We start from the raw sequence: 12,346 nt of genomic DNA on the forward strand, positions 1-12,346 counted from the left end.
TAGGGTGACCATATTTTTCCCAGGACAAACCGGGACAAATTTTGCACATGCAGTGGGATAATTAAAGATGGATACAATGCTGGCATTTCCCAAATGACATAAGAGGTCGTCATAACGTTCTTCTCTCAGTTACACGTCCATGTTGCCTGCATTGGTGTAACTGCTATGGTGTTCTTTTCAAGTGTGGCTCTAAAGCCAACAGTTATAGCTAATAAACATATTTAAATATAGAAAAGAAGTGGTAAAGCCAGCACAAACGGTTCTACATGGAACAGATACCCAACAGCCAGATGTACTAAGATAATCAACTTCACTACTAAATATGATCTCTTCAAAAATATACCAGCTCCTTCCTTTCCCAGTTACTATAAAAGTCCACACAATATTTACCTCGTATTTTGCGAATACCGTTTTCTGAATGAGTGACAGGGGGGCCGAGAATTTTGGGGGAGCGAGAGCCCAAAACATCCTTAGGGTTTCAGAGCTTAGCAATGCCTGTAGATAAAAGACAAAAGGAAAGATAAGAGAATAAACGACTAAAGAGATGGGTGTGTGTTGATCACTGGTTGTTGTCAGTCTGGTATAATCATGCAGTGTATGTTTCCCTCTGGTGTCCGTTCCAGAAATCTACCCATTTTGGACATACAAGAACAAATACATCCTGCTTTCAAGTTCAGTATTACACATATGCATTTTTAGAGTACATTCTATATTATTTCTATGTTGTTCTTCTTTACATAGCGCTTCAGTCTGTTTTGATCATGTAAGTGCTCTAAATTAAATATTTGTACAACAGTAGCATAGATCATTCACCTATGTTCACATAGACCATTTTACATAAATATACCGCTTTATGTTAATAGTCCTTTTATTGGTACATGTAGGTTACAGAAGGCAACTGTGTAAATGCCACCTTTGCAACAAGGACTTCTAGCAAAAATGCGATCAAGATCCCACATCTTATGCGCAAAACCGCTCCACACGTTGAAATCCCAAGAAGAAAAACAAGCAAGAAAAAGTGCACATGGGGTAAATATAAAATATCATACAGGCGGTCCTTGTTATCCGTCGTTTCACTTTACAATGGACGGCATCACAGTGCAATTCTTTGGGGACGTTTTCCGCCGCCGGAATGCCTTATTCGCCGCTTACCACCGCTGATTAACATGGGACTCGCTTTACCACACTTTCACTATCCAACTCTGCTTTGCAGAACGGATTCTGATGGATAACCGAGGACTGCCTGTATATTGTTGACATGAATAGTCATCTGTAACTCACATAACTCATGTGACAACGGACACACACTTACATGTGAGTTACAGATTACTATTTTTGTATTTTGTACTCTGGGGTACTTTTTTATGCTTGATTTTCTTCTTGAGATTGCAAAACGCAATTTACAATATAACTTGTTATTTTATAACACAGCTTCCAAAATGTGTTTTGAGATCAACCCATATTTTTGAAAGTCTTCAAATTAATATGCTAATTCATTAATAGAAATTAAACTATGTAATATTTCACATATCCAAATTTTAATGTGACTTTTTAATTATCATATTCTTCCCTCTCAGGTTGTCACTTGTTAAATTATAGTTTCCATTGTTAGCTTAGAAATACATATTGCATATTGCAATAAATTAGTAGAGTATGTAATAACAATTATAGGCTAAAGCAGTAAAATTCCGGGCATTGCTGAAATCCCTGCTCTCTGATTGGTTAGAATTCGGGGCATTATTCATTCAGTAATGGCTGGAATTTTTGGCAACTTGCTGCAGGGGGAGTGCGGCATCTCTATTCCTCTCCTCTCACAGCATGGCAGCACATGCAGGCTCCCTCTCACAGCACATGCAGGCTCCCTCTCACAGCACATGCAGGCTCCCTCTCACAGCACATGCAGGCTCCCTCTCACAGCACATGCAGGCTCCCTCTCACAGCACATGCAGGCTCCCTCTCACAGCACATGCAGGCTCCCTCTCACAGCATGGCAGCGCATGCAGGCTCCCTCTCACAGCACATGCAGGCTCCCTCTCACAGCACATGCAGGCTCTCTTTTATCTGTTTTTTTTTAGTTTGTAGTTAAAATCACTGTCCCCCAACTTCTCTTCCCATTCTCCCTTTCACCCACCTCTTCCCTCCCCTCTTCTCCCCCCTCATCCCTTTTCCCCCCTCAACACCTCCCCCTACCCTCACCCCTCTCTCCCCCTCACCTCTTTCTCCCCTCCCTCACCTCTCTCCCCCCCACCCATCACCTCTCTCCCCCCTCACCTCTCTCTTCCCCTCCTCCTCCACCACTCTATGCCCCTCACCTCTCTCCTCTCCCTCCCTCACCTCGCTCCCACCTCACCTCGCTCCCCCCACCTCTCTCTCTTCTCCCCTCCTCCACCTCTCTCAATCCCCCCTCACCTCTCTTCTCCCCCCCTCACCTCTCTCGCTCTTCTCCCCCCCCCCCCCCCACCTCTCTCGCTCTTCTCCCCCCCTCACCTCTCTCTTTTCTCCCCCTCCCCACCTCTCTCCCCTCTCATTTGCTACTTTACTTCTTTTTCCTACACAGGTGCATCAGCGTAGTTTCGAGTTATATATCTTTACAAATTGTCTATTATTTTATGAAAAAAGCCTACATTTAGCCTATAATATTAATAATCCCCTCAGAACAGGGCATTACTGGCCAATAATGCCCTGGCTGGGTTAAAGTTCCTCGGCTTCGCCTCGGGCCTTCAACTCTTCCAGCCAGGGCATTATTGGCCAGTAATGTCCTGTTCTTCAGGGATTATTACTTAAATATTCTCATTTATATGCCATAGGTTCCTGGCTGCAAATCAGGTGCTGCTAAAACTCATAGGTATGAAAGGCGCAAACTTATAGCGTGATTCTGGTGTAAATAAGTCTAAGACCAATGTGACTAATAAAGTGCTCCAATCAGGTGCAGCCAAAACACCTGCGGTCTCCCAACCTCAACACTCAGTAAACTGTGCGCATGGAAGCGCGCAGGATGGACAGCTGACGAGACCGGAGTAGGGTTGGAGTGCACCACAAGTCACTCTGCACGCTACCAGTGGGGAGACTGCGAGTTCGACATTTCCCCTCTGTGTTATATATGTGTTAGAGTAAAACGTTAATGCACCACATACTCTGTATTTGTGTTTCTTCCCCACATTAGGTTTTTCATGGAGTATCAACCCCAGACTATCCTGTTCGACGGAGCTACCTTTGACATGTATTAACAGTACTGGTATCATCCATTACTATAACACACTGGGTTCATCAACTGTATTGGTATTATCACTACAAATCAGTTTGTGCCGTTGACACCAAACGTTTTCAGAGTTATCAAAACTCAGGAAGAAATAGTTTAGATATCTGAAATTAGGAGCACCAATTTCTATAGGGCTCCACCCAAAATGCTTTTCACCTACAGTATACAGTACAGCGGCAAGGCATTGTAGGGCGTGACTTTGGCAGTTCCCGCAGATATTGTCAGCTATACCACCCATGCTGTCTGCACACACCGAGGTGCAGTTTGGGGCCTTATTAAGCGCGTTCTCCCCCCTGTACTGCCCGGGATTGGTTCCACAGTTTTTCTAACAGTAGTTTGATAAATAGCCAATAAGATGAATCAATTAGGGGTTCGTGGAATTCCCAATATTTAATATGATGAGTGCATAACAAGGAATTACATGGGTGAATCCGGTAATGTACCTGTAATATTATGTGAGATTACAATTGACCATAATGCTAACATGAAGGAGTATTGCTACTGAAAAAATAGCACGTGTGTAGAGCACTGCGTATTGAAAGCTGCCGGAAAATCTAATTCCCTAATTAGTTGGTCATCTAAACACATTTCCAAAAATGTGAAAATATTCCATCCATAAAAAACCTACATATACTACACAGTAAAGAAAAAGTGTTTACTTGGAAAACCACACAGTTTATAGGTGGAGTAATAACAGCATACAGCTCGCACTGCACAGTTATTGAATTGTAGATTCTCTTAGATTGTAAGCTCTTCAGGGCAGGGATTTCCTTTCCTATTGTCTGATTTTGCTGCACTTATTGTATTATTATACTTCCTTGTACTGTATTCTTTGTGAAGCGCTGAGTACACTTTTGGCGCTATAGAAATAAAGACATACAATACAGAAACTGTTTTGTGAATAAACCCCTTCAAGTGAGATTACGTGTAACAGATGAGATCGAAGACTGAGCCACTGATTGTGCAACCTGTGCTGAAGCAGGGATATCCTGAAAACGTGACCTGTTGGTGGCCCTTGAGGACTGGAGTTGCCCACCCCTGCTATAACTACTCACTAGTGGAAGAGGAGCAACACTAGTGATGACATTGACATAAACAAAACCTGTTTTATTTAGGGTATTAAAGATTGTATCTTTAATATGTTGTGCTTCTTGGTTTATACTTTTTGACACGTATAATCATTCAAACAAGCGGCAAAAAGCAGCAGTTGCAAACTGTGGGTATTATTAAGGGTGCAATCCCACATAACCGGCCAAAAAACAACCCCCTTGTAAACCATTTTAACAATCTAATTGGTTTCTTTACATTAATCTAACCATGCTAAAAGCAAATATTTAACTAGTTTTGTTTATCTGGAAATTAATTACAAATTGCATTTCTTAAGCCGAGCTTATAGTGGAGTTGCTGCGTGCGCGTGCACGTCAAGCACACTTCAGTAATTGGCTAAAGCAGTTAGCCAAGTGCCTGCACGCGAAGAGGCGCGATGACACGGCAGCTTTTTGAGGAGACAATAAATAATGTCTTCTAAGGCGGCTGCCGCGTGACGTCCGCGTCACGTGAGCTGGTGCAGCCAATGAGGGCGAACCAGCTTCGTGACGCGTCCGTCACGCCCAGCCACGCCCCCTCATCGCCACCAACACTATGAGCAGGGATTGCTTGTTCTGCAGCCGCGCGGCACGGTAGAAGCTCGCACTCTCGGAGTGTATAATCAGTGCCTTAGGGGCCACTGAATGAGGAAGTGTTTGTCAATCAAGGGTTTTGTTTACCCCTATCTCACCCTGTCCTTATCAAAGAGCTAATAAAGATAAGCTTTAATAAAGATAATGGCTCTGCAACTCTTGTTGAACACACAGCAGCAAAATGGAGCAGCAGGAGGAAATCAAACCCCTCCTACATTACAACTTATGTTTACAAACGAACTTAACAATATTATTTCAAATACTAAACGGCTCTAAATATTAGCCTCATGCTGATTATCGGTAACCAGATGCGTTATCGCAAACTACTAGAAGTAGGAGGAACCACCTCCTATAACTACGATATTACAAAAAATAAGAGGTTAATCTCATGGAACGTCTTACGAGTTTGATGAATGGATCTTTGGATACATTTAGTGGGATCTGGCTTCTCCGGGAATCCTCAAAATGTCATATGTCATAGTTTGAATCTAAATGAAATTTGTCCGCAGACACTATACACACTTATCTGTAGCTACAGTGCTCCTGTATCTCACACTGACCCTTGTACTGTATTAAGGGCTGTCAACAGGGGAAGAGAGCTGGGAAAAGTGTCCCGGGCCCAGTAGCTGTGGGGGGCCCGGATTGCCAGTGCTTGAAGTTGGGCTCGGTCTCTGCGTCCAGCTTCCGGGCCCCTGGTTGCTGCCACCGGGCCCCTTCTCTCCCCAGCCGCTGCCTGCCGCTTCCCACGCCGTCCTCTTTCTCGCGTCGAAAGCTGGTTACACCCGAAAGTTAGGTCCAGCTTCTGGTGCACACCAGCGGGAGAGAGAAGCTGGCCCAGTGAGAAAAAAGGCGGCAGCAGCTGGGGAGAACCGGGGTCTGGCTGCGGCAACCAGAGGTAAGTGGTAATTGTATTTGTGGGGGGGCGGTAATTGTTTTTGTGGGGGGGGGCAGAAATTGTATTTGTGGTAGGAGTAATGAATTGTATTTGTGGGGGCAGGGTAAATTGTATTTGAGGTGTGTTGTGGTAATTGTATCAGGGTGTTGTGGTAATTGTATCAGGGGGTAGTGGTAACTGTATCGGGGGGGGGGGGTGGTTGTGGTGATTGTATCTGGGGAGTGTTTGTATTTGGGGGGGGGTTTACATCTGGGGGCATGTAGTGATGTCTGTATCTAGGGGGGGAGAATGGTGTCTGTATCTTGGGAAGTGTAGTGCTGTCTGTATTTGGGGGGATAGTGGTGAATTGGGAGGGGGTATTGTGTGTGTATTGGGAGAATGTGTGGGCAGTATGGGAGTGATAATTGTATGGGTATTGGGGAGGAATTGTGTGGCCAGGGGAGGGGGAAATGAGTGTGAGGAGGGAGGATTAAGGGAGCGTAATTGCTTGAGAGGAGGTAATTGAGTGATAACGGAGGGGGGGGGGGAAGAGGTGGTGTAAGACAGGGAGGGGGAGAGTGAGTGGGGAAGAGTGAGAAACAGAAGGGGGAGAGAAATACCTGTGTGAAAGGGGAGGGCTCACAAGGTCGCTGACACGGGGGGGTAAAGGGGAAAGGGGGCAAAGGGCAAAGCTCTAGTCCTGGGCCCCAGGAAATCAGTCGGCGGCCCTGATTGTATTGTATTATATTGTACTGTAATGTATTGTAAGACACTCAGGGCCCCCAATAGGGGGGGTCTGCCGGGCCCGGTGTAATAATAATTTTTGAAAAAGTGTCACGGAAAAAAAATGCTGCGGAGTATGGCGGCGGCGCGATCGGGTCCCCGGGCTTGTTGCGCAAAAAGCCGGCCAGCGATCCCCGTGTGCATGCGCAGAGATCTCGGCACGCATGCGCAGTGAAGCACGGTGGATCCGCTCCCCCCGCTCCCAACGTAGGAGGGAGGGGAAGCGCCTGGGCGAGCCCGAGACTGCCCTCCCAGCTCCCCTCACGCTCGCCATCCCAGCTCCCCTCGCGCCTGGCAGTCAGTCCTCACCCACCCACCCACCAAGTCACTCACCTACCTGGGCAGTCAGTCAGTCACTCACTTAGGTAATCAGTCAATCACCCACCCAGGCAGTCAGTCACCCACCCACCCACCGAAGGCAGTCAGTCACCCACCCACCCAGGCAGTCAGTCCCCCACCCACCCAGTCACACACCTAGTCACTCATCCAACTGGGCAGTCAGTCATCCACTCACCCAGGCAGTCACCCACCCAGTCAGTCAGTCAGTCAGTCAGACACCCACCCACCCACCCAGTCAATCACCCACTCAGTCACTCACCCACCTGGACAGTCAGTCACCCACCCAGGCAGTCACCCACCCAGGCAGTCAGTCAGTCACCCACCCAAGCAGTCAGTCACCCACCCACCCAGGCAGTCACCCACCCACCCAGACAGTCACCCACCCACCCAGGCAGTCAAGTGTCAGTCACCCACCCACCCCCACAGTCAGTCGCCCACCCACCCACCCAGTCACCCACCGACCCACCCATCCACCCAGTCAGTAAAATAAACAGATTGCATTGTAATGTTTTTTTCCGTATTACAATAAGAAAACAGTTAAGAAAAAGTTGCGAGCTAAAAAAAAATTCCCGTGGTAGGTGCGCTATGGGTTGGGGTGGGGGCGGGTCCTGCTCCTTTCATTTGTCCTGGGCCCCATGATTTCTATTGGCGGCCATGAAGACACTACATCACAACTTTGTATCTAAATTACTTTTACTCTCAAAGATGATGTATGTAACAAATTAATGGAATTGTATAAATAAGTGAATTGTACCATGTCTAATGTACCAAGATGTATCAAGAAGTAACATCTTAAACATGTCCTAGAACACTTTTGGTCCTACGTTGGATTGCCCCTTCAAGAGAACATGTTGCCCATCCCATTTTACAGATTAACAGACCCACGTTAAGATAAAGAATTGCAGGATCTTGTTTCTCAAGAACCCCAAAAACCTTTTTCCCCAGACACCTGTCCTATTCATACCTGTTCTCCGACAAGCTCTATTCGTGGACCTTCCACGTAGTATTCAGCTATTCTCTGCCACTCCTCTAGGCTGCGGGCACTGTGGGGAGGAAGAGTGATAACACTGTCCCTCTGATCATGGATCTGGAAGGCCGACACTGGTAACCCCTCTTGCAGAATCCTGCAGAAACAGAGTAGAAAGTCTGTCTAGTACATGGAGCTTATACTTTATAGGAATCTATTCTGATCTCAGGTCGCAACATAACAAGGTTCACATTTGGTACAGACTCGCAGGCAATAACATTTCAGTCGTATTTTCATTTCCTGTAGCAGGCGGGTTCTCAGTGGAAGACTGAAAGCAAACCTGCCATCCAACTTCAGGGCAACATGAAGACCAGCTTGGATAATGAGTGACGTCACGTCTGATGATGTCAGAACCCGGAAGTACTGGGAGTGAAGGAGAATACAGCCCTCCCCCTCTGAGAAGCCTCGACACACTGATAATGGCTGTAAAAACTGAACTTTTTTGCGCCAAAAGGGTGGAGGTGAGTCTCCCATATCTGCTATTTAAAGCAGCAGTCCAAGCTACCGTTTTAAAAGTAATTAGCTAAATTGCCCATCAATCCGTTCGCCTGGGATTGATCGGTGAAGATTCGGCTTGGGGGTTCAGTAAATGGCTGTCAGTGCAGCAGAAGAGGACCAAAGATGCAAAGTTCTCGTGGGGAAGATCATGTGACCAGGCAGTCACTAGATACAATTGGTGCACTGCTAGAGAGAGGGCAGGGCTCCAAAAGGGGTGTCGCAGAGTCTGTTTCAGAAGAGGAAGGGGATGTGACTTTGTAAATGGTTGCTATAGTAACAAAAATCGCTTGTTACATTATAATACATTTAAAATGTAATTTAGAGTTTAAAAAAAAAATAAAAACGCTACAAGTGTTTTCTCATAGTACAGAACGGATTTATGAAGAAATAAACAGACATGTAGGATATTGCTTGGTCTGCAGCTTTAAATGTTGACTAGTGTTGCTGCTCTAACACTGGAGGTGATCTGACAAAAGGGCTGTTGCCCTGAAATGTTATTAATTCTGTTCTTTTGTCCTGCACTAAGCGCTAAAGCAGCAACACGTGAAAAATCCTATATGCTTTAAAAAAAAAAAAAAATCAGTTCTGTACTATTAGATCATACTGTCTGCATTTTTTTTTTAACTCCTTGATTTTAATGATTTTTTTAATGTCCAGATCATCCCTTGGTTGCTACAGCAAACATTTAGAAAGTCATATCCACTTCTCCTTTTGAAACAGGCTCTGACACACACCTTTTTGAGTTCCGCCCTTTGGCAACAAAGTATCACAAACAGATCTGTTGCTGTGTTCCAAACAGCAGGCTGTCTATTGTCCTGAAAGTTGTAACAATAATGTGTTACACTTAGTAATATAATGTTACATGCAGCAAAAAGTTAGAAGGCGGCCACTTAGTAAGGCACAGAACCAGGATTTGTACAGATTTATAACAGATTTAGGCACATCAAACAATTGCCAGCTTAGGTAAGAATGTAGAATTATACATTGTCACATGCTTTACATATACAATTAAGAAAATTTAAAAAAAAGGACGGGGGGGTGTAGTATTGCTGCTTTAAGTAAATGCATGTTATACAGTAGCATACTTTATGCTTGATTCTTTCAGCGCGCTGCATACATCCTTCCTTGCCGACATCTATCCATAGGTAGTGTGGCTAGGACTACTCTTATGATCCAGCACCTTTTGAAGATTCAGCTATCTTTTTATAAACGTTGTACCCATTTCTTTTACATAATGAGTCAAAGTTGTTCTTTCTTCACGAGTGCGCAAAGACCACGTTAAAAAAATAAAAAGAATATTTGCTTAATACTGTCTAGTGTAGTAGTTCTTTTATCAATGTGCGAAAGATTCAAATATCCAAATGCACTCACACCTTAGTGGTGATTAAAGTATTTATTATTTTTTATTTTTAAATTTGCATTGGTGGTAACTGTCCCCCCACAGTGTTGGGAGCGGTTACTTGATGGTACCCCTTACAGCCCATTTCACTACATTGCTAGTGGGTATTAGAACCCTGATTTATTATTCTTTCAGCTTTCCTGTGCAGTGAATGGGGATCTTTTTGGGAAAATTTCTTTGTTTCCCTTATGTGTTTTGTGGCTGGAAATATACAGCCTGTCGATCCGGGACTAGGACATCCGTTTACCCATATACACCCTAACATGGGTGAACTCAGTGGATGCCCCGGGATGTTGTTCTTGCCAGACATCTACCAAGGAGTTGCAGGCGATGATTTCCCGCAGGGTCGACGCAGAGTACCTGTGTTGCTCTGCACCATTCAGGTCCAGAGCCTCGAGGGTGCAGTTGAAATCACCCCCGAGCACCACGTACTCGTCCATGTCGACTGTCTCCAGGTATTCAGACAGTCTCATGAAGAATTGCATTCTCAAGGGTCCGGTGGCAGGAGCATACACGTTCAAGAAATTGAACGTGCAGTCCTCGTGCCGGACCCTGAGATGCAACAGACGGCCTGGAACAACAGCCATGGCAAGCAGTAGCTCTGGCTGAAAGGACTCCGAGAACAGGGTCACCACCCCACTAGATGACGAAGTGAGGTGGCTGAAGAAGGCCCTGCCTCGCCACTCCAGATGCCAGCTGGCTTTGGCCTCGGGAGTGGTATGGGTTTCTTGCAGGAAACTCACAGAATACCCTCCCTTCTGTAAAAAGGAGAGTACCTGAACCTGCGAAACCCATCCCTACAGCCATTTGCATAAAGCGTAACGAAGCTCAAAGCCTTGGTAGTCAGGAGTTTTCCTTGTGCTTCCCACAGGCGCTCAGGGTGCTGAATCCTGAGTAGCCATGTGGGCTCGCAACAAGTGGTAAAACTTCCGGGCGCGAACATGGTCAAGGGTCCCGGAGTTTTTGGCCCTGTGGTTGCCCTCATATATATATATATAGGATGGCTGTACCAGGGTGGCCTTTTTCTTCTCCCTCTGGTTTTTAGGGAGAGGTGCAGACATCACTGCCCGAGATGGGGCAGCGACATCTCCTACGGCCCTGGGGGGGACCTTAACCCTCGAAGGCCCCACTGTGGTGGGCACAGCAGTAAAGGGTGTCTTGGCAGAGGGAGGAGCGGGTGCAGGTGCTGGGGTAGATCTCTTGCTCCCTTTGGGGCAACTCCTGCGAGCGTGTCCCAGCTCCTTGCACAGATAGCACCTAACCTCCTCCGTGCCATAGTACACCGTGTACATGATGCCCTCGTAGGGCACCCCAAAGGACCCCTCCACAGACTCTGTGCTCCCTGGCAGCAGCAGTTGTATCTGCCGCCTGAAGGAGAGCACGTGCCTCAGCGCCCTATCCCTGCAGCCCAACTGTATTTTTGTTATAGGAGACTTAATGTCTCCCAGGGCTTGCAGGTGGGGGCGCATGAGGCAGTCTGGGAGGAAGGGGGGCACATTAGAAAGAATGATCCTAGTGCCCAACCCTTCTAGGGGTTCAATGGGGATGTAAGTCCCCCCTACTGCAATACCCCTCTGCACTAGGGTGTGGGTGGCAGCCAACATACGGAGGAAGAAAACGTCCTTCCCGTACATCTTGCTGGCTGCCACCACTGCAGAGAGACCGACTACATCCGCCACAGCTCTCACATAAGCCTCAATGCCCTGGGAGGGAGATGGGGGGGAGGGGGAAGAGGGGTAAGGGAGGAGGGAGGGAGGAGGAGGGAGGGGGAGGGAGGAGGAGAGCCAGGGGCTGCAGTGAGTGTGGGAGGACAGGCGGAACCCCTGAGACTGCTCCATGGAGCCACAGGGTTCCGCAGAGCCCTGGTTGGGAATCACTGGTCTAATACTATAGATAGAGGCATTCTATTGATGATGTGATAATCATTTGGAAGAGAAGCGTTGAATCTTTAGAGGATTTAATAGCTTATATCAAGAGTCATAATATGAATTTAACGTCACAAAATCATAAGGAAAAAAATGGACTTCCTTTATCTTTATATGTAGTAAATAGTGAGATTAATAGTGAAACGTTTTCGTTAAAAAGTGGGAAGCAATAATAAAATCTTACAATCAAACAGCCATCACCAAAGGTGGATAAGAAATATACCCTATAGTCCGTTTTATAGGATAAGGAGGAATTGTTCAAACCAGTAAAGATTTATGGGACAATCGAATCTATTAAGACAGAGATTCCTAGATAGAAAGTATGACTGAGAGGTATTGGATAAAGCATATGAGATAGATTTTGTGCTAAATTGAGAAGATATTTTGAACCATGTTCCAAAAGATAAAAGTAACGTGATATATTTCTTTGTGTACTCCTGATAGGAAAAACTCTTGGAGGAGCCACAATTTCACCAAATGGTCTTTTTTTTTTTAATAATTCAAATTTCCAGATTTTGCACCATATTGACAATTAAGGCTAAGGCCCCGCTCCCAGAGTCAGC

At 45.9% G+C, this 12,346-nt stretch overlaps 1 protein-coding gene across 4 annotated transcripts in view; it reads right to left on the reverse strand.

Annotated features, from left to right (window-relative positions):
* Nucleotides 1-12,346, reverse strand: part of TTC6 (tetratricopeptide repeat domain 6) — a 230,889-nt gene that overhangs the window by 183,714 nt on the left and 34,829 nt on the right. For all 4 annotated transcript variants that reach the window (XM_075613298.1, XM_075613300.1, XM_075613299.1 and 1 more), the window contains 2 exons: nt 7,899-8,058; nt 391-495 (listed from right to left, as the gene is read on the reverse strand). In XM_075613298.1, coding sequence (XP_075469413.1) covers nt 391-495; nt 7,899-8,058 — 265 coding nt within the window. The remainder of the gene's footprint in view (nt 1-390; nt 496-7,898; nt 8,059-12,346) is intronic.

The sequence above is a fragment of the Ascaphus truei genome, chromosome 9, assembly GCF_040206685.1.
Source record: "Ascaphus truei isolate aAscTru1 chromosome 9, aAscTru1.hap1, whole genome shotgun sequence".
Classification (NCBI taxonomy): Eukaryota; Metazoa; Chordata; class Amphibia; order Anura; family Ascaphidae; genus Ascaphus; species Ascaphus truei.